Source organism: Conger conger, chromosome 9, assembly GCF_963514075.1.
Source record: "Conger conger chromosome 9, fConCon1.1, whole genome shotgun sequence".
In the NCBI taxonomy this organism is placed as follows: Eukaryota; Metazoa; Chordata; class Actinopteri; order Anguilliformes; family Congridae; genus Conger; species Conger conger.
The window spans coordinates 43,843,148-43,862,063 of record NC_083768.1 but is presented as its reverse complement, the minus strand read 5'-3'; the positions used below and the strand labels follow the sequence as shown (position 1 = coordinate 43,862,063).

The 18,916-nt window shown below is 40.5% G+C and overlaps 1 protein-coding gene across 2 annotated transcripts; it reads left to right on the top strand.

The window, feature by feature from the left end:
- Positions 1-6,757: 6,757 nt before the first annotated feature.
- Positions 6,758-12,439, top strand: si:ch211-288g17.3 (ABC transporter F family member 4). 2 transcript variants are annotated; one of them, XM_061256379.1, is made up of 2 exons: positions 6,758-7,088; positions 8,383-12,439. In XM_061256379.1, the coding sequence occupies exon 2, from the start codon at positions 8,422-8,424 to the stop codon at positions 9,505-9,507; it is 1,086 nt and encodes a 361-aa protein (XP_061112363.1). In that variant the 5' UTR covers positions 6,758-7,088; positions 8,383-8,421; the 3' UTR covers positions 9,508-12,439. The 2 variants fall into 2 exon arrangements, with proteins under 2 accessions (XP_061112363.1, XP_061112361.1); XM_061256377.1 differs by lacking the exon at positions 6,758-7,088 and adding an exon at positions 7,120-7,458.
- The last annotated feature ends 6,477 nt before the right edge of the window (positions 12,440-18,916 follow it).

Here is an 18,916-nt window from a genome sequence, read left to right as displayed (position 1 = left end):
GAAATACGGTAAGATGTTTTGTGCCCGTGCCTTTTGAATAACCATTACTCCTGATGTTTTGGGATTGTCGTTTTAACGTCTGCGCGGGGTATTATGACAGAAGGCGTTGGTATTGCTGTAGAGCCTGTAGATTTTTACTATGGCCTATCCTGTAACTGCTTAATTAGAATCAATGAGTACCAATCAAGTACCGGTTCAAACTTTCTACACTCTACAGGTTCAAACGCGCCCCCACTGTAAGCTAAACTGTTCATTGTTCATTGATTGCTACGAAGGGGTGGCGGGCAAAACAACGACGACATTGAGCTACCCCACTAGCCTGTACTAATGTCATATTTTACAACCAACGAGAATTTTGATCACCTCTCAAACGACGTCAACAACAAGCTGCAGGTCTTGAGCACGTGCCACCCATATACTGCACCAGCTCAATTACGCACTTTTTATTTATTAGGATGTGTGGTGGTTAACCCTGGTATACCAAACACAGCAACTTTATGAGACAATTTGTTATAATGTTTCCTTTGCCCCCATTTATATTTGAAATCATATCAGGTCTAACCATTAAATGTGATTTCCCATAATTATATATATATGAGCTAAATGATTTTGCTGTTTATTATTATATGTAAGAAGCTTATATTAGTTAAATAGTCCCGTTCAGCTACTGAGACAATGTAGCCATTTGTTACCATGTTGCACATAGCAACCACTTTAATCGCTTGGCTTTCATCATTTGCCAGCCAACTTGTCATCTTTCCCCAGACACCTGGAAAATACCCACATCAGCTGTGTTCGTGGCTGCATGTAGCTATTCGCTTTCATCTGATTTTGCTCAAGAATGTACCTGTTTCATGATCTGTATGTCGTAATATCAAGAGTAAATATAAACATATAGTTTTAAAGGGTTTATGAATAAGATGGCAAGGTCAAAGCCCGTAGTTTTGTTAGCCCAGTGTGGTTCATCTAACTACAATCTTGCGGCTACATTTTGAAGCTGTTTTGCTCAAAAATCTGGTTTGGTGGCTCTCAAAATGCAACAGGACACAACTCCCTTGATATCTGGAGTAGAGAGATAACATTTATTGGTATTGTTAGGAAGCTTACGTTCTCCTCTTGAGTAGTTTCTAAAACTCTAAATAGGTTTTGTGGTGAGTGTGATGATTTTGAGAGAGCAGGTCACAAATGATTATACATCTAATTAGCTAAATAATAAAAGACTAAATAATTAATCATTGAACTTTTTGGTTTCTTTGCTATGTTTAATCCTTGAAATGTCACAGAAATACTTGAAAATGAAATAAAAATAGGATGGTTGATGATAGCACATCAATGTTGTTTTGTGAACTTTCTGTCACTTTTCTAGGGTCAGATTTCTGACTCGGTGAAGAAGATCGAGGACGTTGTGAAGGTGGAGGGAGAGCTATGGCAGAGGGAGGTGCAAAGCATGCTGCAGGAGAGCAGGAGAGAGAAAGTGCAGATGCGGAAGGAGATGGACCATATGGTGATGGCAATGCTGGTGCGGATGAAAACCCTGGAGGAGGAGAGGAGGAGAGAGGGAGCACAGATTGAGAGAAACAGGGCAAGAGCGGAGGAAGCCATGTTAATGGTGATAAAGACATTGCAAGGGGAGAGAAATACAGAGAAAGCGCTTATAGAGAAAGAGAGGGAGGAGATGGTGCACGCAACACTGACGGAGAAGAAGAAACTTGAGGAGGAACGGCGGATAGGGCAGGCGCACCTGGGGAAACAGAGGGAGAGAACGGAGCAAGAAATGTTGACGATGAAAAAGAGATTGACAGAGGAGAAACAGACAGCGGAGCAGGTGTTGGCAGAGAGAGAGAGGAAGGAAACTGAAAACACGCTGATGATGAAGTTAAGGGCGTTTGAGGAGGAGAGGAGGGCAGAGAAAGCAAAGATGGAGAAAGAGATGGACAAAATGAAGGAGCGGGTACTGATGGAGGTAAAGAGATTGGAGGAGGAAAGGAGGGCAGAGGTGGGTCAGATGGAGCTGAAGAAGGAGAAAATAGCTGACAAACTGCTGATGGAGATGATGGGACTGGAGGAGGAGAGGAGACAGGTGCATACGGAGAGAGTGAAGGAGACGGCCAAAGAGTCGGTTGAGGAGTTGGCGCTGATGGAGGTGAAAGCGTTAGCCGAGCAGAGCAAGAGGGACCAGCTGGAGATCCAGAAGGAGAGGCAGAAGATGGAGAGGGAAATGCTCACCAGGATGAGGACGCTGGACGAGGCCCGGAAGAGGGAGATGGTGCAGTTGGATAAGGAGAGGCAGCTGATGCAGGACGCTGTGCTGATGGAGAGGAAGAGGCTGAGCGAGGAGCAGAGCAGGGGCAAGGAGCGGATGGAGAAGGAGAAGCGAGAGCTGGAGGAGGCGCTGCTGACAAAGGTCCAGAGGATGGAGGCCGAGATGAAGAGAGAGAAGGTGCTCATGGAGAGGGAAAAGGGGAATGTGAGGGAGGTGGCCATGCTGGAGGTGGCCAGGCTGCAGGAGGAGGGCAGGAGGAAGAAAGGGCAGATGGAGAGGGAGATGGAAAGGATGAAGGAGGCCATGTGCCTAGGGATAAAGGCTCTGGAGGAGCAGAGGAGGACGGAGAAGGCGCACTTCGAGAGGGAGAGGGAGAAGCTTCACAACGCGATGCTTATGGAGAGAAAGAGGACAGACGATGAGGCGAGGAGGGAGAAGGCGCGGATGGAGAAAGAGAGGGCTAGGATGGAGGAGGTGGTGCTGGTGGAGAGAAAGACATTGGAGGAGGAGAGGAGGACGCAGAGGGTGGAAGCGGAGAATGACATGGCGAGAACGAAGGAGGCGATGCTTGTGGAGGTGAGCGGGCTGATGGAGCAGGAGAAGGAGAAAGAGGACGAAAGCGACTCGCTGCAGGGGCTGATGGAGCAGGCCCAGATGGAGGAGCGGGAGAAAATGCAGGATTCCATGCTGCTGGAGAGAAAGAGGCTGGAGGAGGAGATGAGACGAGAGAAGGCCCAGATGGAAAACGAAAGGGTCAAAATGGAGGAGATGCTGTTGGCTGAGAGGATGCAGATGGAGGAAGAGAGACGGAGAGAGAGCGCCCTGATGGAGGCAGAGAGGCAGAGGATGAAGGAAGCGGTGCTGGTGGAGATAAAGAGACTGGATGAGGAACGGAGGAGAGAGAGGCTGGAGATGGTGAAACGGAGCGAGAGAATGGAGGAGGACATGCTGATGGAGAGGAAGAGGATGGAGGACGAGAGGAGAGAGCTGGCCCTTGTGGAGAAAGAAAGTGTGGAGCTCGAGGAGGCATAGATGTGTTTAATGATGGAGAGACTGCGCAATTAAAAATGAGAATGATAGGAAAGGAAATTGCACATTTCATACTCAGTTGAGTCTTTGTTGTTTGTGAGGGATCAGGATCACAACACCTCTGTCACACACAGATACACAAAATAAGTCTCAAAAAAAGAATCTGTGTAGTTAATGACATTATTATGATTGTTAAACCAAGAATAATAAAAAGTATTAAATATATATGCATATGTGAATTTTTTTGTTACCAGTGTTTCCTAGCCTAGCTAATAAGAGGAAAGGCCCTATCACCAGGCAGTAAGTTGGGGTCACTCACAAAACTGTAGAAAGTGGACATGACCATTTCCATCACGATTTCTCATTATTTAGGCCTATTAGCCATGCAGGCTGGGTCACAGAAAGCCTGAGACTGCAGTCCGACCTGCAGATTTGATAGAAATTTTATATAAATATTCAGGTTTGCATAGGAAATACATAATAAAGTAAATGTCAAGTAGAAAATGGTACACCTCAAGGTAGCGTGAAAACCCACTCTTCATTTCTATAATTATTAATGATATACATAATCAAATGGGTCCAAACATTGGTAGATCACTGTTTGCAGATGGCCAGTCTCAATAGAAGAATACTAATCATTTTTATAAGATGGAAGAAGCTATTAAAATAGTAGGAGAGTGATCATTGTATATTAAGTGGGGTTTTAGGTTTTCAGTGGTGAAACTTCCTCTTTTTTTTTTAAAGAAAAAGATATTTTATTTTTTGAAACTATATGACAAAAAGAGTGAAAGTATTTACATTTCTGTTTAATACCTTGTTAACATGGAAATGTCAGATTGAGAAGTGGAAGCAAAATGTAAGAACTGTTGAAAGTTAAACTGTCTTAACTGGTATTGAATTTGGGAGTGGACAGAATTGCCTTTCCAACCATGTACTTTGATCAGGTTGGTTTTTAATTATACTTGTATCGTTTTTGGCTCAGCAGCCAGATCTTTCCTGATCAGATTGGACATTATTCAGGCACAAGATTTAAGGATATGTTGTGGGGCTCTCAAAACAACCACTGAAATGGGGGAGAATGCCCTGCAGATAAGAAGGAAGCAGTCAATGACTCATTGGCCTAATCTTCTTTCAGGGCATCAGGATCACCATTCTACTAAGAAACTGAACCCAGCTTGGGAGGCATAAGTTTTTATAAAAACAGATATTCAGAATATTTGGAAATGCATACTGGAGAGCAGGGCAGCGTTGACCTTGTTGCTATAGTTGTGCTTCATGATCAAGCTAACTAGCTATGCCCACAGTGATTGGTTGATATGGGAATCATAGAAATACTGTAGCATGAGGAAATCATGTTGCAATATTAAAATTTACATTAAATGTCAACTAAGTGCTGCTGATTTAACATGACACAAAAGATAACATACTGACTAGTCAAGTATATATTTGGCTAATTGTCAGCCTATTGCATGTCAGGCAGCTCATAAAATAATGAACAGACATGCAGGCCTTTAATTATTAGGCTAGAGTAACCATATTTGACAGCAATAAATGCCTTACAAACAAAAAACAAACTTGAAATGAGAACAGTTGTTACTTCCTGCTTTAGTAGTTCATGAAAGGACATTATTAAAGGAAAATTTAGACTTGGGATCACTCCAAACGCCAAGACAGAGCATGGGAATATACAGACAGGTCTAATATTATTGGGAACCTTGATAAATATGCAGAAGAAATATTGTAAACTAAAACTACATGTGTCAAGTAGTGTGCTCGTAGTGGCTGGAGACTGAGATGGCCATTGCAGAACATGTTGTTTTAACTTAACCATTTCTGTGTGGATTGTGATGTATGTTTGGAGTCATTGTCTTGGTTGAAAATCCACCTACGAAAAAGTCTCAGCTTCCTTGCAGAAACATCACTATGCCATTTATGTTAACTAGTGCCCGTGGACCACTGGCAGAAACATCTCCAAGACACCCCAATGACCCACCTCCATATTTGACAGTAGGTATGAAGTGTTTCTCCCAGTATGCATTCCTCTTTGGCCATCTGAATGGTGGGCATGGCCAAATTTTCCATTTTGGTCTCATATGATCATAGCACTCTCTTCTGGTCATAATTCCAATGATGTTTGACAAACTCCAGATGCTTGGTTTTGTTCATTGTGCTCAGTAAGGGCTTTATTTGTGCCACCCTTCCAAAGAGTTTGTTAGTATGGAGGTCACTTAGTGACCCCAAGATACAACCAATTTTCCTTGGGTTCTTTATGGCTTCCCTTACCATCTTCCTCACCATCCGTGGGGACAACATATAGGGTGGCTTGTAGCGTAGTGGTTAAGGTACATGACTGGGGTCCCTGAGGTCAGCGGTTTGATCCCGGTATAGATCCGCACAGTTGCTGGGCCCCTGAGCAAGGGCCTTGACCTTGCATTGCTCCAGGGGAGGATTGTCTCCTGCTGAGTCTAAATCAACTGCTTTGAATAAAAGCGCCAGCCACATGACTTATACTTTTTTCCTGTTCTTGACAAGTTTGCAGCAATTCAATATGTTTTACATTGTTTTATCTTTGCCCTTACAGCTCTAGGTGGGATGTTGAACTGTTTATGACGCTCTGTTTAAGAGCGTCTGCTAAATGCCTTGTAATGTAATATGTTTGTTTTGTACCCTTTACCAGACGGTCTCTTTTGAATTGACACTTCCCATGTTGATGGGAAAAGCCAAATAAAATTGGAATAAAATTTGATTGATCACTTTGTTTGATTTTATTTAGAATAATTGTTAGTGGTGCCTACTATTTTGAGATTATTTAAAAAAACATTGAAACATGAGTAAATGTATTTAAATAAAAGTATACAGTTAGACTATTAGTGTGTTGTTTATTGCAAACTTTTTACTTATTTTGATCAAGGGTGCCAATAGCTCTACTATAGTCCCCCATTTTAGGGTGGCATAACATAGGAACAAATGGCTTAACAGGTGTTTCTGATTAGTCCGGTGTGTTGAATCTAGCCTTTGGGTACGTCACACACATTTGAACGGCACAAATTTGGCCAAATATTTTGCAGAATTGGGAGTATTTAAGTTCTCTACCATCTCCTAGTGACAGATTTTGTGGGGTGGGGTTTCATAGTACGTAGCATGAAGAAATGTAAAAAATATTCCACTGTAGCCTATATCTTGTACACTTCGATTAGAGGGCCCAGTTGAAGCCGCTTCGCTCATCTACTCCAGTATCAGGATCACAGAGGGAGTCCACAAAGATTGGTTTCCAGGGCATGGAGTAGAGAATGGTGGTAGTGGAGTAAAGGAATATGCATTTTTCGAGTAATGGCAGGCACCCAGAGTTTTCCTGCCAACATGGCGGCTTAAGCATATCTCGTCACGTGACGTCCGGAGCTCGCGAGATCTTTTGCCTCCTGTCTGCGCGGGCATATTACAGGTGACGTCATCGTGATACTTCCGTTGATAAAATTTACTACATTTCAGTCAGTTTTCGTGAAATGTGTCATGAATGAAAATACTTGTTATGCATGTGAGAAAGTTCTCCATCATACGGGTTATTTGATTCATAAAAATAGGTTTTAGGTTGCGATTTTAACTATTATACTAACAAATGGGTCCCCATATAGTTCAATGGTAGGGTCGCAAGAGTTTTCTGCGCCTTTCATTGGCCCGGAAGCAGTTTCAAATTCAAACGTAAACAAAGACCGTTGGGTTGATTCAGTAACTCCCGCTTGTGAAATCATATTTTTATTTTTAGACACCGTGAACGAGCAGAAGTGGTTTCTGCAAGGTAAGAGCCATGTGCACGCGTTTTGCGCACATGTTTCAGGCACATTTTAAATGCATCTTGTAGATCTGTTTGCAGAAACCTGTGTCCAAGCCTTCCTTGCAAGGCAGTATGTTTGCTACGTTGGAAGGAAATAAATCCTCCATCTCGTTGTAGGTGTTAGCTTGGTAGCTAGTACATTTTTTTGGTTGTTATTGATTAGCTAATATGTAGGCTTTTTATTCTCTAAGTTAAGTTACGCGCCCACGGTATATTTTTGTTTTCTCGTTTGCAAAATGCGATGGGTTTTGGTCTAAACGCATTGCATATTTTCCAGATACAACTAGCTCGCGGCAGTAGTATTGCTAGCTGTACAGTATCGGTAGTTTGTAAGGTGGGTAGCTAGCTATCTTGTTAACTTGGCTCTGTGTAATGTGCCTGTTAATGTTATAGCTAGCAGTGCGTGTGTTCTGAAGATATTCAGTTTAGAGGTGCAATCAAATCCCATCTACCCAGTTATCCTTATTTCAAATAATTGTGTTTTGATTTGAGAATTATAATAATTGAGGGGTTTTAAATGCCACCCTCACAGTTGGGTATGGCTTGCAGCTTTGGCGCCATTTGCGTTAATATAGCCTGCCGGAAATAATGTTCGCACGTGCCTTCATGGGTTAATAGGGTTGAGAAGCATCAATTGTACAGCGCTTTGGATGAAGGCGCTATATAAATGCCAACCATTTACCATTAGTTATTCCACATTATCACAACTTTATTAACTTTGATATGGTTTTATTTATTTATTTTCTCCAAGCTTAGGTGGTTTTATGTGTAGTTGTCATCAGCAGCTCCGTTTTGTCAGCTGCAATGCATTTTAAAAAAACGAAACCTGTGGGTGGACAAGAGTCAATGCTTTGTAAGATTCAGACAAAAGCATCGGACGCATTGTAATGCCGCCAATTTGGTGTTGTGCTTTAATGAAACACAATTCCTTTGTGTAGGTCAGAGGTGTCCAATCTTATCCTAAAAGGGCTGCCATGGGTGCAGGTTTTTGTTTTAACCCAGCAGTAACACACCTGATTATTCTAATAATCAAGACCTTGATGAGTACAATCAGCTGTCTTAGTCCTGTGCTAAAACAACAACCTGCACACACACCGGCCCTTTCTGGATAAGACTGGACACCCCTGGTGTAGGTGATGTTGCTAATGTGTAAAGGCAACACTAATATGAGTGGCAAAGTAGGCTTGAGAGCTTGATCTGTCAGGCATGCTTATATGTTGGGAAAGTTTTTATCGTGTGTTCCATATTGTATTTGCAGGTAACAGTGAACCCCCCCCCCCCTCCCCCAAACGGCTTAATGAATCCAGTACCCTCTAGTTTGTCGGAAGAGTCGGATCAACTTCCTGCAATGCAGGGGAATTCTGAGGAGTCGGTGAGTTCGGCCCTTCCCAATGGCAGCGAGAAGCCCCCCAAGCGTGGCAGGGGCAGGCCGCTGGGGTCCGCCAAGAAGAGCCCCAAACCAGTAAAAACGCCAGGCAAGCGCGGGAGGCCACGCAAATTAGTCTTGGACACCTCAGCTCCAGTCAAATCCCCTGGGCCGGTCAAGAAGCGAGGCCGACCTCCGAAAGTAATAAAAGTGAGGGGAAGGCCCAGGAAAAGTCCCCTTACACCTGAGGAAGAGGAGGAGAGGAAGAAAATGAAGGGCAAGCCCAAGTCGCCACGGGTGTGGAAGCCCCTGGGGAGGCCGCGCATCTACCCCCGTGAGGATCCCCCCGCCGCGGCCGCCACTGCCTCGGAGCCCAGAGGGAGAGGACGCCCACGCAAGACCCCGTCGGCGCAGGGCGCGCACTTGCGCAAGAACGCCCAGCCGTCCCCGGCTCCCGACGGCCCCCCGCGCAAGAGGGGTCGGCCCCCGGGCTCGTCCGCAAACAGCCTCGCCAAAAAGGAGCCCGAGGCGGAGAGGGATTCTGAGCAGAAGCTCAGCACGCCCCCCACAAAGCGCTCGCGCCAGGACGACAGCAGTGCGGCGGACAAACCTCAGGGGGAAGAATCTGAGGGAAATGCGGAGGAACAGACGGAGGGCGACACAGAGACAAGCCAAAACGAAGGGTCAAAAATACCTGAGCCGGGTGCTTCGGGTGACCAGCCGGAAAGCGTAGACCCGACAGAAAAGGAGGAGGAGGAGCAGCAGCAGGAGGAGAAGCAGGAAGAGCAGCAGCAGGAGGAGGAGGAGGAGGAGGAGGAGAGTGTTCCGGTGGTCTCACAGCGCAGGAGCGGCCGGCCCCGGAGCACGGCGGTACTGGCCGCACAGGAACAGAAGGGTGAGGAAGGGAAAGCGGCCGGTAAGAGGGGCAGGAAGGCAGTGCTGTCCAAGAAAGCGGCCGTCGGCAAAGGGAGCAAGAACGAGAAGCCAGGAAGGGAGAGCATCAGCAGAATCCTGTAAGAGGCCCGGAGGGATAGATGGGACAGATGGATGTGTTTTTAAGTGTTTTGTGGGATTACCCTAACCAAATCCCACTATTGTTTTTATTGATTAACCTATCCTCCAGTTTTCCTTTCTACGTTTAAAGACTGGTCTTGGAGATGCTGTCTGAATTTAAGCTTTTTGTAAACCCTCCTCAGGGTAATTCCAAGTCAGTTCAACACCGTTTTGGACTGATTTTAATGAGATTTGGCGTGCTGATTTGACCTTATAAGAAGAGCTGGTGAACATCTATAAAGTGATTATAAGAACCATTTCTCTACGGCCTACAGTAATGGAGATCGAGCAAGTCAAAGTCACAGAGTCACGCAAATTAGTTAGCCCATACCCCACATATTAACAATTTGACAAGTGTAATTTCAGTTCTTGGGGTTTCTTAAGAGGCCAAATCGGCATGCTAAATCTCCACATGTCCAAACGTGTACTTAATTGACATGGAATTACCCCTCAGTCCTCTACTGATGTGAAAAACTTATGTACCTAAATAAAATGTTCAATGCACTCAGATATCCATGTCCCTTTAAGTCCACAAGTAAATCACTGTGTGCAAGTTCCTATAGGCATTACACAAATTGTGGCTAAAGGGGTTACATTGTTGGGAGAATGTGCTTGTTATTGTGTTAACCTCTTTGTCCCTTTTTCATTTTATAATTATATGGAAACTGATTAGATTTGGGTAACTGGTGCTAGGATGCAAAACTTAAAACTTTGAACGAACTACTTAATAGTAATGAAATTAAATTTTTTTAAACAATGGAATTGGTGAAAATGGTCATTTTGTAATGCTGTCTTGTTAATAAACAATTTGTTCATGTAGTGAAAGCTTTAAGAGGCTACCAAAAACAAATGCTATGATATAAAACCTTAATATAAACTCTAGAGTGCCAAATCATTGTGCTATTAATGAGGCCTGAAACTACTGAAGAAAACTATAACCAAGGTCATATGTTAAATAAAAATGCATTTGTTCCTTCAAATAAATCAAGTGAAGAAAGATGGGAGACCTTTCATGGCATAATAGTACAGTCCTTTAAATTAAATTGAGGTGATTATCAACTGTTCTTTCAGCCCAAACAAAAATTCACCTGCTCTTTGTTCATCCCCCTTTGTTATTTTTATGCGCTCAACATGTTTTATGTGCCTTACTTGCCAATGCATGAAATTGTTCCAGGTTGGGATCCCTCCAAATATAGTAAACAGTTTTACAATGTAGTGTTTTTTTAACTGTTGGTAAATTAAAACATTATAATCCTGTTGTTTCAAAATGCATTTTTACACAAGTATATATTCATGGTACATAAAATGCATCCTATGAACTTGTGCCGGTGTAACCATACCATTTTTGGACAATTTTATTTGCACTCTGTTGTTTACTTAACTTTAATGATGCTCTGCTTAGTTTGTCATTCATGAAATAAGTACATATTGCATCAGGTACTATGTAGCATTTGTATTTGTAATTCAAAAAATTTTCATGAATTATTTTCAAACTAAGTACAGTCTTCTCATGTCAATATATATTTTAAAAACAATGGTAACAGAAAGGACACGTCAAAATTAAATCTTTGGATGGGCTGTCTGATTGAGTCACTAGATGTATTTGTCAGGAGTTGTTCGCCTCACAGTGCAAGTTCCAAACACAGCGACAAGTGAAGATGGAAAGCTTGAAGATGGATAGGATTTTTCCCTAGAGCCTGGTAGCATTTATTAGCATTCACATTTACCATACATTTAGAAAGTAGTTTCAAATGTCTGTCTGGGTTTGTGTTCATCAGGTTGTGGTCATTGGAGGCTTTAGGTTTGGTAAATGGACCTGCCTGAACCTATGGGATAATTTCAGCTGTACCTTTTTGAGCAGGTATTAAGGAAGCGAACAGATGTAAGCTGTTATTCTTGCTAAGAATTTAGTTTTCACCCATATGGCCAAATCTGAAAATAGCTGGAATTAATGGTGAGCCTTTTTCAACCACAGCCCATGAAAGAAATAGTGTCTGATTGCAAACTAGAACCATCAACTAAAATGGATGGTGCTCATGTAGAATTCCAAATTCTGAATTGCTGTAACTAGCTTTGGGGTTGTACATTTTGTTTTCACCTAATGTGTATACCTTGATCTTACTTGCGTACTCCACCTGCACGTGAGATTAATGGGATTAATAAATCCACCATTAGCTACATTTTCAATGGCATCTGTACTCTAAAATTATCATCATTCTCAAATGTGAAATTGATCAAGATTTAAAAAGGTGTTTAACATTCTTGGTCAAGTCGCCTGTTTTTCCTGTCCTAAAAAAAAGGTTGAATTCTGAACTCATTTGTATGGGTGGTTTTCTTCAGGACCAAGTTTTTAGTTTGCTAGTTATGGACACAACATATTGTTCCAGTTTCTGATGATTTTGTGAATAGTCTGTGCTTTTATTATTATTTTACCACAGCTTTAAAAAGGACTTGTCAGTGTTTTCCCCTCATAGTAATAACAGTTATGTACAGTATAGTTCCTTTGCAAAAAAAGTCTACATAGCAAAGTAGGTGTTTTGTTGGTTTTACTTGTGCATTTATTTCTGATGTTTTTTGTGTGTAACCTTTCGAGAAAATTAAAACAAATATTTTCCAGTATGTATGGCTTAAACTGAATCCGATTTTGAAAACCCATAGTCAGCTAAAAAGATTTAACTTGGGAAAACTCAAAAGGAAAGTTCACCCTTATCTTCTTATGTCAAATTTACAGCAATGCTTTGTGAATTACATTTGCTTTTCTTTTTACTGATCAGCACCAAAAGAAATGTGTGTATTTTATGTAGAGCCAATAAATAACTAATACAAATCTATATATCTGGTCCTATGTTAGTGTTCTTCTCGGAAGTCAATTAAAACAAAGTCTTGCCATTATTAATTGCTGTATTGGTGTCATATTTGAAAAAGATGCTTTGTGTGCATGTATTTAATGTTAAACTAAGCCAGAGAAATTGTAACTTTCCAGAAAGTAGTGCAAAACTGAACCGGATACACTAGTCTAGTCAAATCTATTATTCCCTGCATTTCACGCCAAAAGGAAGAAAATGTTGAATTAAAAATGTAATGGTAAAACGTTATTTGCTAGGATGACACATTGCATTTTGGAACAAGAAGTTTGCATTATAATGTCTAAAATATGTCAATCTTTTAGCAAAGTTAAGTCTTTTCCGACTTATTGGAATATAAATACGTTGCAGCACATTAACTGAGCTAAATCGACATGTTTGATGTTTTGATAATTTACTGATAGCCTTTAATGATCTGGCTACCCAAAGTGGGCCCCGATCCCTACAACTTTTGTTTGAGTTAACTTCCGGTAGACCACGGATGTTCCTTTGAGATGTTTACCGAAGAACATTGAATAGGAAAACTTAATGCGCACGTGCATGTGTAAAGCCGCTTTAATAAAACGTTACAGTGGTTTATTATTGATAATGTATACAAATATGAAAAACAGTGTCAACAAGGACGACGAAAGGAACGTGATTGCTGAAGTTAGTTGGGTAGATCAACAACAACTGGTAAGTGACTGACCAAGCGTTCAGGTCTCGAAGAGTTTGGTATGCTTTTGAACTGATTTAACACTCGTGCATCTCAGGTTTTGCTTGTAAGATATTGCTTAAGACATTGCTGTATCAACTCATGAGGGAAAACTCACGGCATACGTTCGAATTGACGAGCGAAACAAAATACTTCTTCTGCAACAGAAAAACTCCTTCTTTTCCCAATCCCAGTGTTGTCACACAGACATTTCTGGTGAGGTGAGGCGAGGTGCTTAGCGAGTCGCTTTCTTGCGCTATGGTGTATGTTTATGTAAACAAGTTGAAATTCGCGTCCCATTTTAAAATGCCACTTATCTAAGGTATATCGTTTATTTAATTTTTAATTTTTAATTTCTATTTTTTAGCCTGGTAGGAATAAATAATTAAATGTAATGGTTAAGTGTTTCATCATACTACAGACCTAAAAGATAAAATCACGAAGTGCTAGGGATAAGGGATAAAATTGGAATAGCGCACGTTATATTCTTGTTCGCATTAAGCTTCACGTTTGCTAAAAGTGAGTAAAGCAAAAAAAAAACCTATTTTCATTGTATTTATTTTCTGTTGTACGATATACTTTTCTCTTCTGTTTTGTTTCACGTGACCGATGTCTTTAAAGATAATATCAAGTAAATGTAATTTTAAAATTATTTAGAATAATTTTCCTAAAACATTGCAACCTTTCTGTACACTTAAACGTCTAGTTAAAATTAACAGACCATGTTTTCTTGGAATTCTGTTTTTCTATTTTACAGCACATCACAATCATCTCAACGTGTTGTGTGATGGTTGCAATACATTTCCTGCTTCTTAAACTAGTATAGATCTTTGAGAATGAGAGGAAAAAAACACTCGTGCTTTCGGTTGTTTAGCCTAACACTGATCTGATTGCTTGCTTGCTTGCTGATTGCTTGTTCGTTCAAAGCCATTATGCAATGGTAATCGCTGTAGAAAAGTGCATCAGCCATTCATGTGTTTGAACAACCATGCTTACCGCCACATAACAATATGGTTTCAAATGTAGTAGTCTCTGGCTTTCCCAAAGGCTTAGCGTTAGCACAGGCTAGGTCCTTTCATTGCACGTTCAAGCCTCAGCTATATGTCATTTGTTGGATACACTCAGAAAAGAGGTATGAAAAAGTGCATATATCACTGGGGTGGTGCCCTATAGGTACATATAATTGTATAATTGTACACACTGCATCATTTATTTGTACCTTTTTTAAAGATACTTAATTAGTGCCCAAATAGAACATCACTGTACCTTCAGGGTCCATTTGGAAAATTTGTCCCTTAAGGAACAAATATGTACCTCCTCTGTACCATTATTTGAGTGTGAGACAGGGAGTCCAGGGAGTGGTAGGGCACAGTTGGTGTCATTACCAATATCCTATTAAGAAGTAGGATGCGTTTCTCTTGGGTTGTCCCTGCATGAGCTTTTCCATATTGTTTAGTGGGGGTCACATTGAGAGTAGACCTTTCACTGGCCATGATTGCTCTCATGATTTCAGCTGGTTCCTGCTGTGCCCTGGTGGGTGTAAAATAGTCATTGGCTTATGGATAAGTGTATTTAATTGCATGCATGCTAGCTGCATTATTCCTTGGTGTGATCCTGTTGGTTTGAGGTACACTTTGCAGTGTCATTCACTTCAGTATTTTAAAGATGCATTCTGTATGTCCCTTTGTCTGCATTTGAGAAATCACTTGATGATTGACATTAGAGTTGGCTTGCAAATGGTAATGTTGCATAATGTGTCACACTGAGATCTGATTAAATATTTGAATATGTTCTGAAGTATTTTAAACATAACACATTGAATAATACATACACCCTACAACAAGAGACATTGGCGTACAGTTGAATGCTAAGGTATAGGAACAAAATTATTTTTATTTTTTTACCCTCGCACTGCAGCACATTGGATTTGACATGAAATGCTGGATATGAGATTAAAGTGTGGAATGCCTGGTTTAATTTGAAGGCAGTTACATCCATATTGGGTGATCCATGTAGGAAATACGGTTTTGTGTTTTAGGGGAGCAAATGTAATTGGACAAATTAATATAATCTGAAATAAAGTAATCATATTTAGTTACCTGATTGCAAATTACCTTTCATTCAGTGACTGTCTGAAGTCTATGAATAGACATCCCCAGATGCTGCTTACCTTACCTGGTGCTGTTTTGCCAGGCCTGTACTGCAGCCAACTTCAGTTCCTGTTTGTTTCGGGGGACTTTCAGCCATAGCTTCAGTAAGTGAAAGATATGTTTAATTCGATTCAGCATGGGTGAATGACTTGAAGTGTTCAGCTTTTGGCCCTCAGTTGCTTCAGCAATATGTTTCGGGTCATAGTCTTGCTGCAAGGTGAAGTATTGCCCAGTGAGTTCTGAGATTTGGTTTGGATTTGAGCAGTTGTTTCTCTATGCTTCAGAATTCACACTGCTGCTCCCGTCCAATAGCCCCTTTCCCGCCAGGTGATAGGAATAAAAAAGCTAACTATTAGTTCCTCATATAATGGTTTCTGGAGATTTTGTGAAGTAGGAGGCTCTGTGTCCAGTAACTATGTGATTAGAGACACGCTCACTTTTATACATGTACTTTCCCTGAGAAAAAATATAAAGCATCCAAAATAATGAAATAGACTACTTCATGCAATATCTGCTGCAACAGGCATGAGCTTCACCCCAAGCCTTTTCTTTTTTTAAGGTATACTGGAGGTCGTAGCTTTCAATTCCCGGTGCTTTTCCACCTCAACAATGAACTTTCTATATTCCATCTTTCTCAAGACTCTCGCACAACGTGTTTACTTTGTGTTGTGATTGCTTTTCGTGAAACCAAGATTACGATACATAACATAACCTAACCTCAACTATATATAATTATAAAGTTGATATAATAACATGAGCTATCTAGCTTAATACTGTAATGTTATTTGTCATGTAGCAGCATTAACCTCCTGAAAATATACTTTTATATAAGGCATTACAGTTTACATATTTTAAATGGTAATGGTAAATGGCAGGCATTTATATAGCGCCTTTATCCAAAGCGCTGTACAATTGATGTTTCTCATTCACCCATTCATACACACACTCACACACCAACGGCGATTGGCTGCCATGCAAGGCCCCGACCAGCTCGTCAGGAGCATTTGGGGGTTAGGTGTCTTGCTCAGGGACACTTCAACACAGCCCAGGCGGGGGATCGAACCGGCAATCCTCCGACTGCCAGACGACTGCTCTTACTGCCAGAGCCATGTCGCCACGGCTATTAGTTAACAGCTTCTAACTTAAGGCAGCTAATTCTGGCTAATTATCAAGCTTGAGCCAGCCAGCTGTTAGCACTCAACTTTGTCACTGAATGTTAGCTAGCTAGCTAAAACCAACATTAAAGAATTTAGCTATAGTTATCAAACTTAATGATGTTATAGGCTATACAGCAGCTTTCATTTACCAAAATATATTCCTAATATTGTAAGGGATTATAGTCTACACATTTTACAAAGTGGTGACGGCTCATCTACGTTACCTTGTTTAAATGAATAATCTTGATTTTCGAATTTGTTGATTATGTATGAAAGAAAGAAATGATGAAGATTGAAAGTCCGGGGAGATGATTAAAAGCTCCCAGCCAATTAAAATTCACCAAACAATTAGTACTTCAGATCTTGTCCTTTTGACCAGCGTTATTCATTTCCAACCGATTAGCTGTAGTTTATGGAAAAAAAAGAAAAGGCAAAATTAGCTGGTTGTCCGCCGGACTTTGTGTTGCTGAGGTTTGGTTGCCCGAGACTAAAATCTGGTTGTCCCGAGTGCCTGGACAGCCAGTTTGTCCATCCCTGCCTTTTTGATTGTAAACGCAGGAGGGAAGCAAGGAAAGTAATCCTGCATAGTATGCCTTGAAGCTATTTATGTACTTGGTTACAGGCTAGCTATACTAATGTTTACATTTTGCAGCCTGCTATAAATAAATATAATGTAATTGGGCCTAAATGTAAAATAATAAAATAATAAATAGGCCTATTTTTTTTTTTTTCCAAATGAAATAGCAACGTAACATAATGGTGAGAACAGCCTATTCAGCCCAGCAATGCTCACCATTTCCTACCACTAACGTGTACACTGCTTAGTTTGCAGCAAAATAGTATCAAGCCTGGTCTTCAAAACTCCCAGTGTTTCTGCCTCCACTACATGGCCTGGCAAGCTATTCCACGCAGTGACCGCTCTCTGTGTGAAAAACTACTTCCTAATATCTGTGCAGAATTTATCCTTTGCCAATTTCCATTTAAGCCCCCTCGTTCTACTAACCAAATGATGAAATCATTTGTAAAAAATAGAAATGATAATAAATTCCTCTTTATTAAGTCATTTGATTTGTAATTATTGCCCTTACAGTTCTAAATGGTATTTTGAGCCATTTATGTATTTTTTTTGTACCCATTACCAGATCTGTGACGGTCAATTACCATTGCTGTCTTTTGAATTGAGTTCTTTCCCATGCTGATAGACGACAATGGGATTTTGCATGCTTTTTACAACATTTTTATACTACAGTGAAACATGAAGTGATGGAATAACAAAATATGGTTCCTTTAGACTGAGATTAACAAAAATAAGTAAATTTTTTACTTTTATTTGACTTTACTGACAGTAAGCGTCAGCGGTGCCAATAATCTTGTCACCTATACTGCCCTACTAAGGCAAAAGACCTTAACTCTCCAACTTTAAAGTCATTTATCTTAATGGGGCTTCGCTCCCACCTTGCACAGATTTGTACTAAAATTTGTGCTAAATAAATAAACATAAACAAAACATAAATGTCCTGACAATTGAGTTATAGGTATAATATTGTCATTTTCACATTTTGTAGTGTATACCTGTATTAATCTATCTACAAAAAAATTTTGAACTCAAATTTAACCTTTGACCCTTTTTCGGAAGTTACTGTATTCTGCCTTAGCATTGCCCACAAAATGGCAATTGGTCATACCAAGGCTAAAGACCTTACCTCTAAAAATTTTATAGAACAATGTTATGCTCACAATGATAACTTTCACTTAAAATCTAAGCAATATTGACCCTATTGGACTCACTATGATAAAATGGCTTCACATTTATCAACATCATATGAAAATGATAGATCAATAAGTTTTTTCTGTATTTCATACTCATACTAGTACCACACAGGCAGTCGCATGATTGATTCACACACTCTCTCTGACAGACGTCAGTATTAACAATGAGAGTGTTTTGATGTTTTAATGCATATAAAACATGTTCGTCTGTTTGGATATGAGGCACTAATTTAGACTCCTTGGCTTGTTTATTTGGATAACCAGTAGCCGAGAACAGCAAAGCTATTTCAGAATCATCCCATTGTAGCATCTTAATGTTGAAAGCCAGTCTGCTGAAAACATAGTAGGAATTAATATTTCTTGGGATTTTACTTGCAGTATTTGCATTATTATGATATATACAGGAATAAACTTTGATGATGTGTGTAGGTCTTTTTCGAAAATTATGAATAAACACTGTTTTGATACATTTTCCTGGATAGAATGGAAACTTAGAACCAAATGCAGATGATGATAAAACAAAGTTCTCCCACACAAATTAGGTAAGATTAGGATGTGATTGGTTGCCTTTATTTGGTCATTTTATATGACTGCAATTTAAAGTAAAGGAGTCTGACAACAAAGTTTAATTGTTGCTATTTAATTAATTTATTAAATTGGATAATGGAAATTAAAGAATGGTTAGAGGTGAATGGAAATGATGTGTGTGTGTGTGTGTGTGTGTGTGTGTGTGTGTGT

Bases quoted from the DNA above. Each gene is read 5' to 3' on its own strand.
- si:ch211-288g17.3 (XM_061256377.1), top strand. From the start codon at position 7,366: ATGGGTTTTGGTCTAAACGCATTGCATATTTTCCAGATACAACTAGCT. The intron at 7,459-8,382 runs GTGGGTAGCTAG...TTGTATTTGCAG, and splicing joins CAGTATCGGTAGTTTGTAAG to GTAACAGTGAACCCCCCCCC.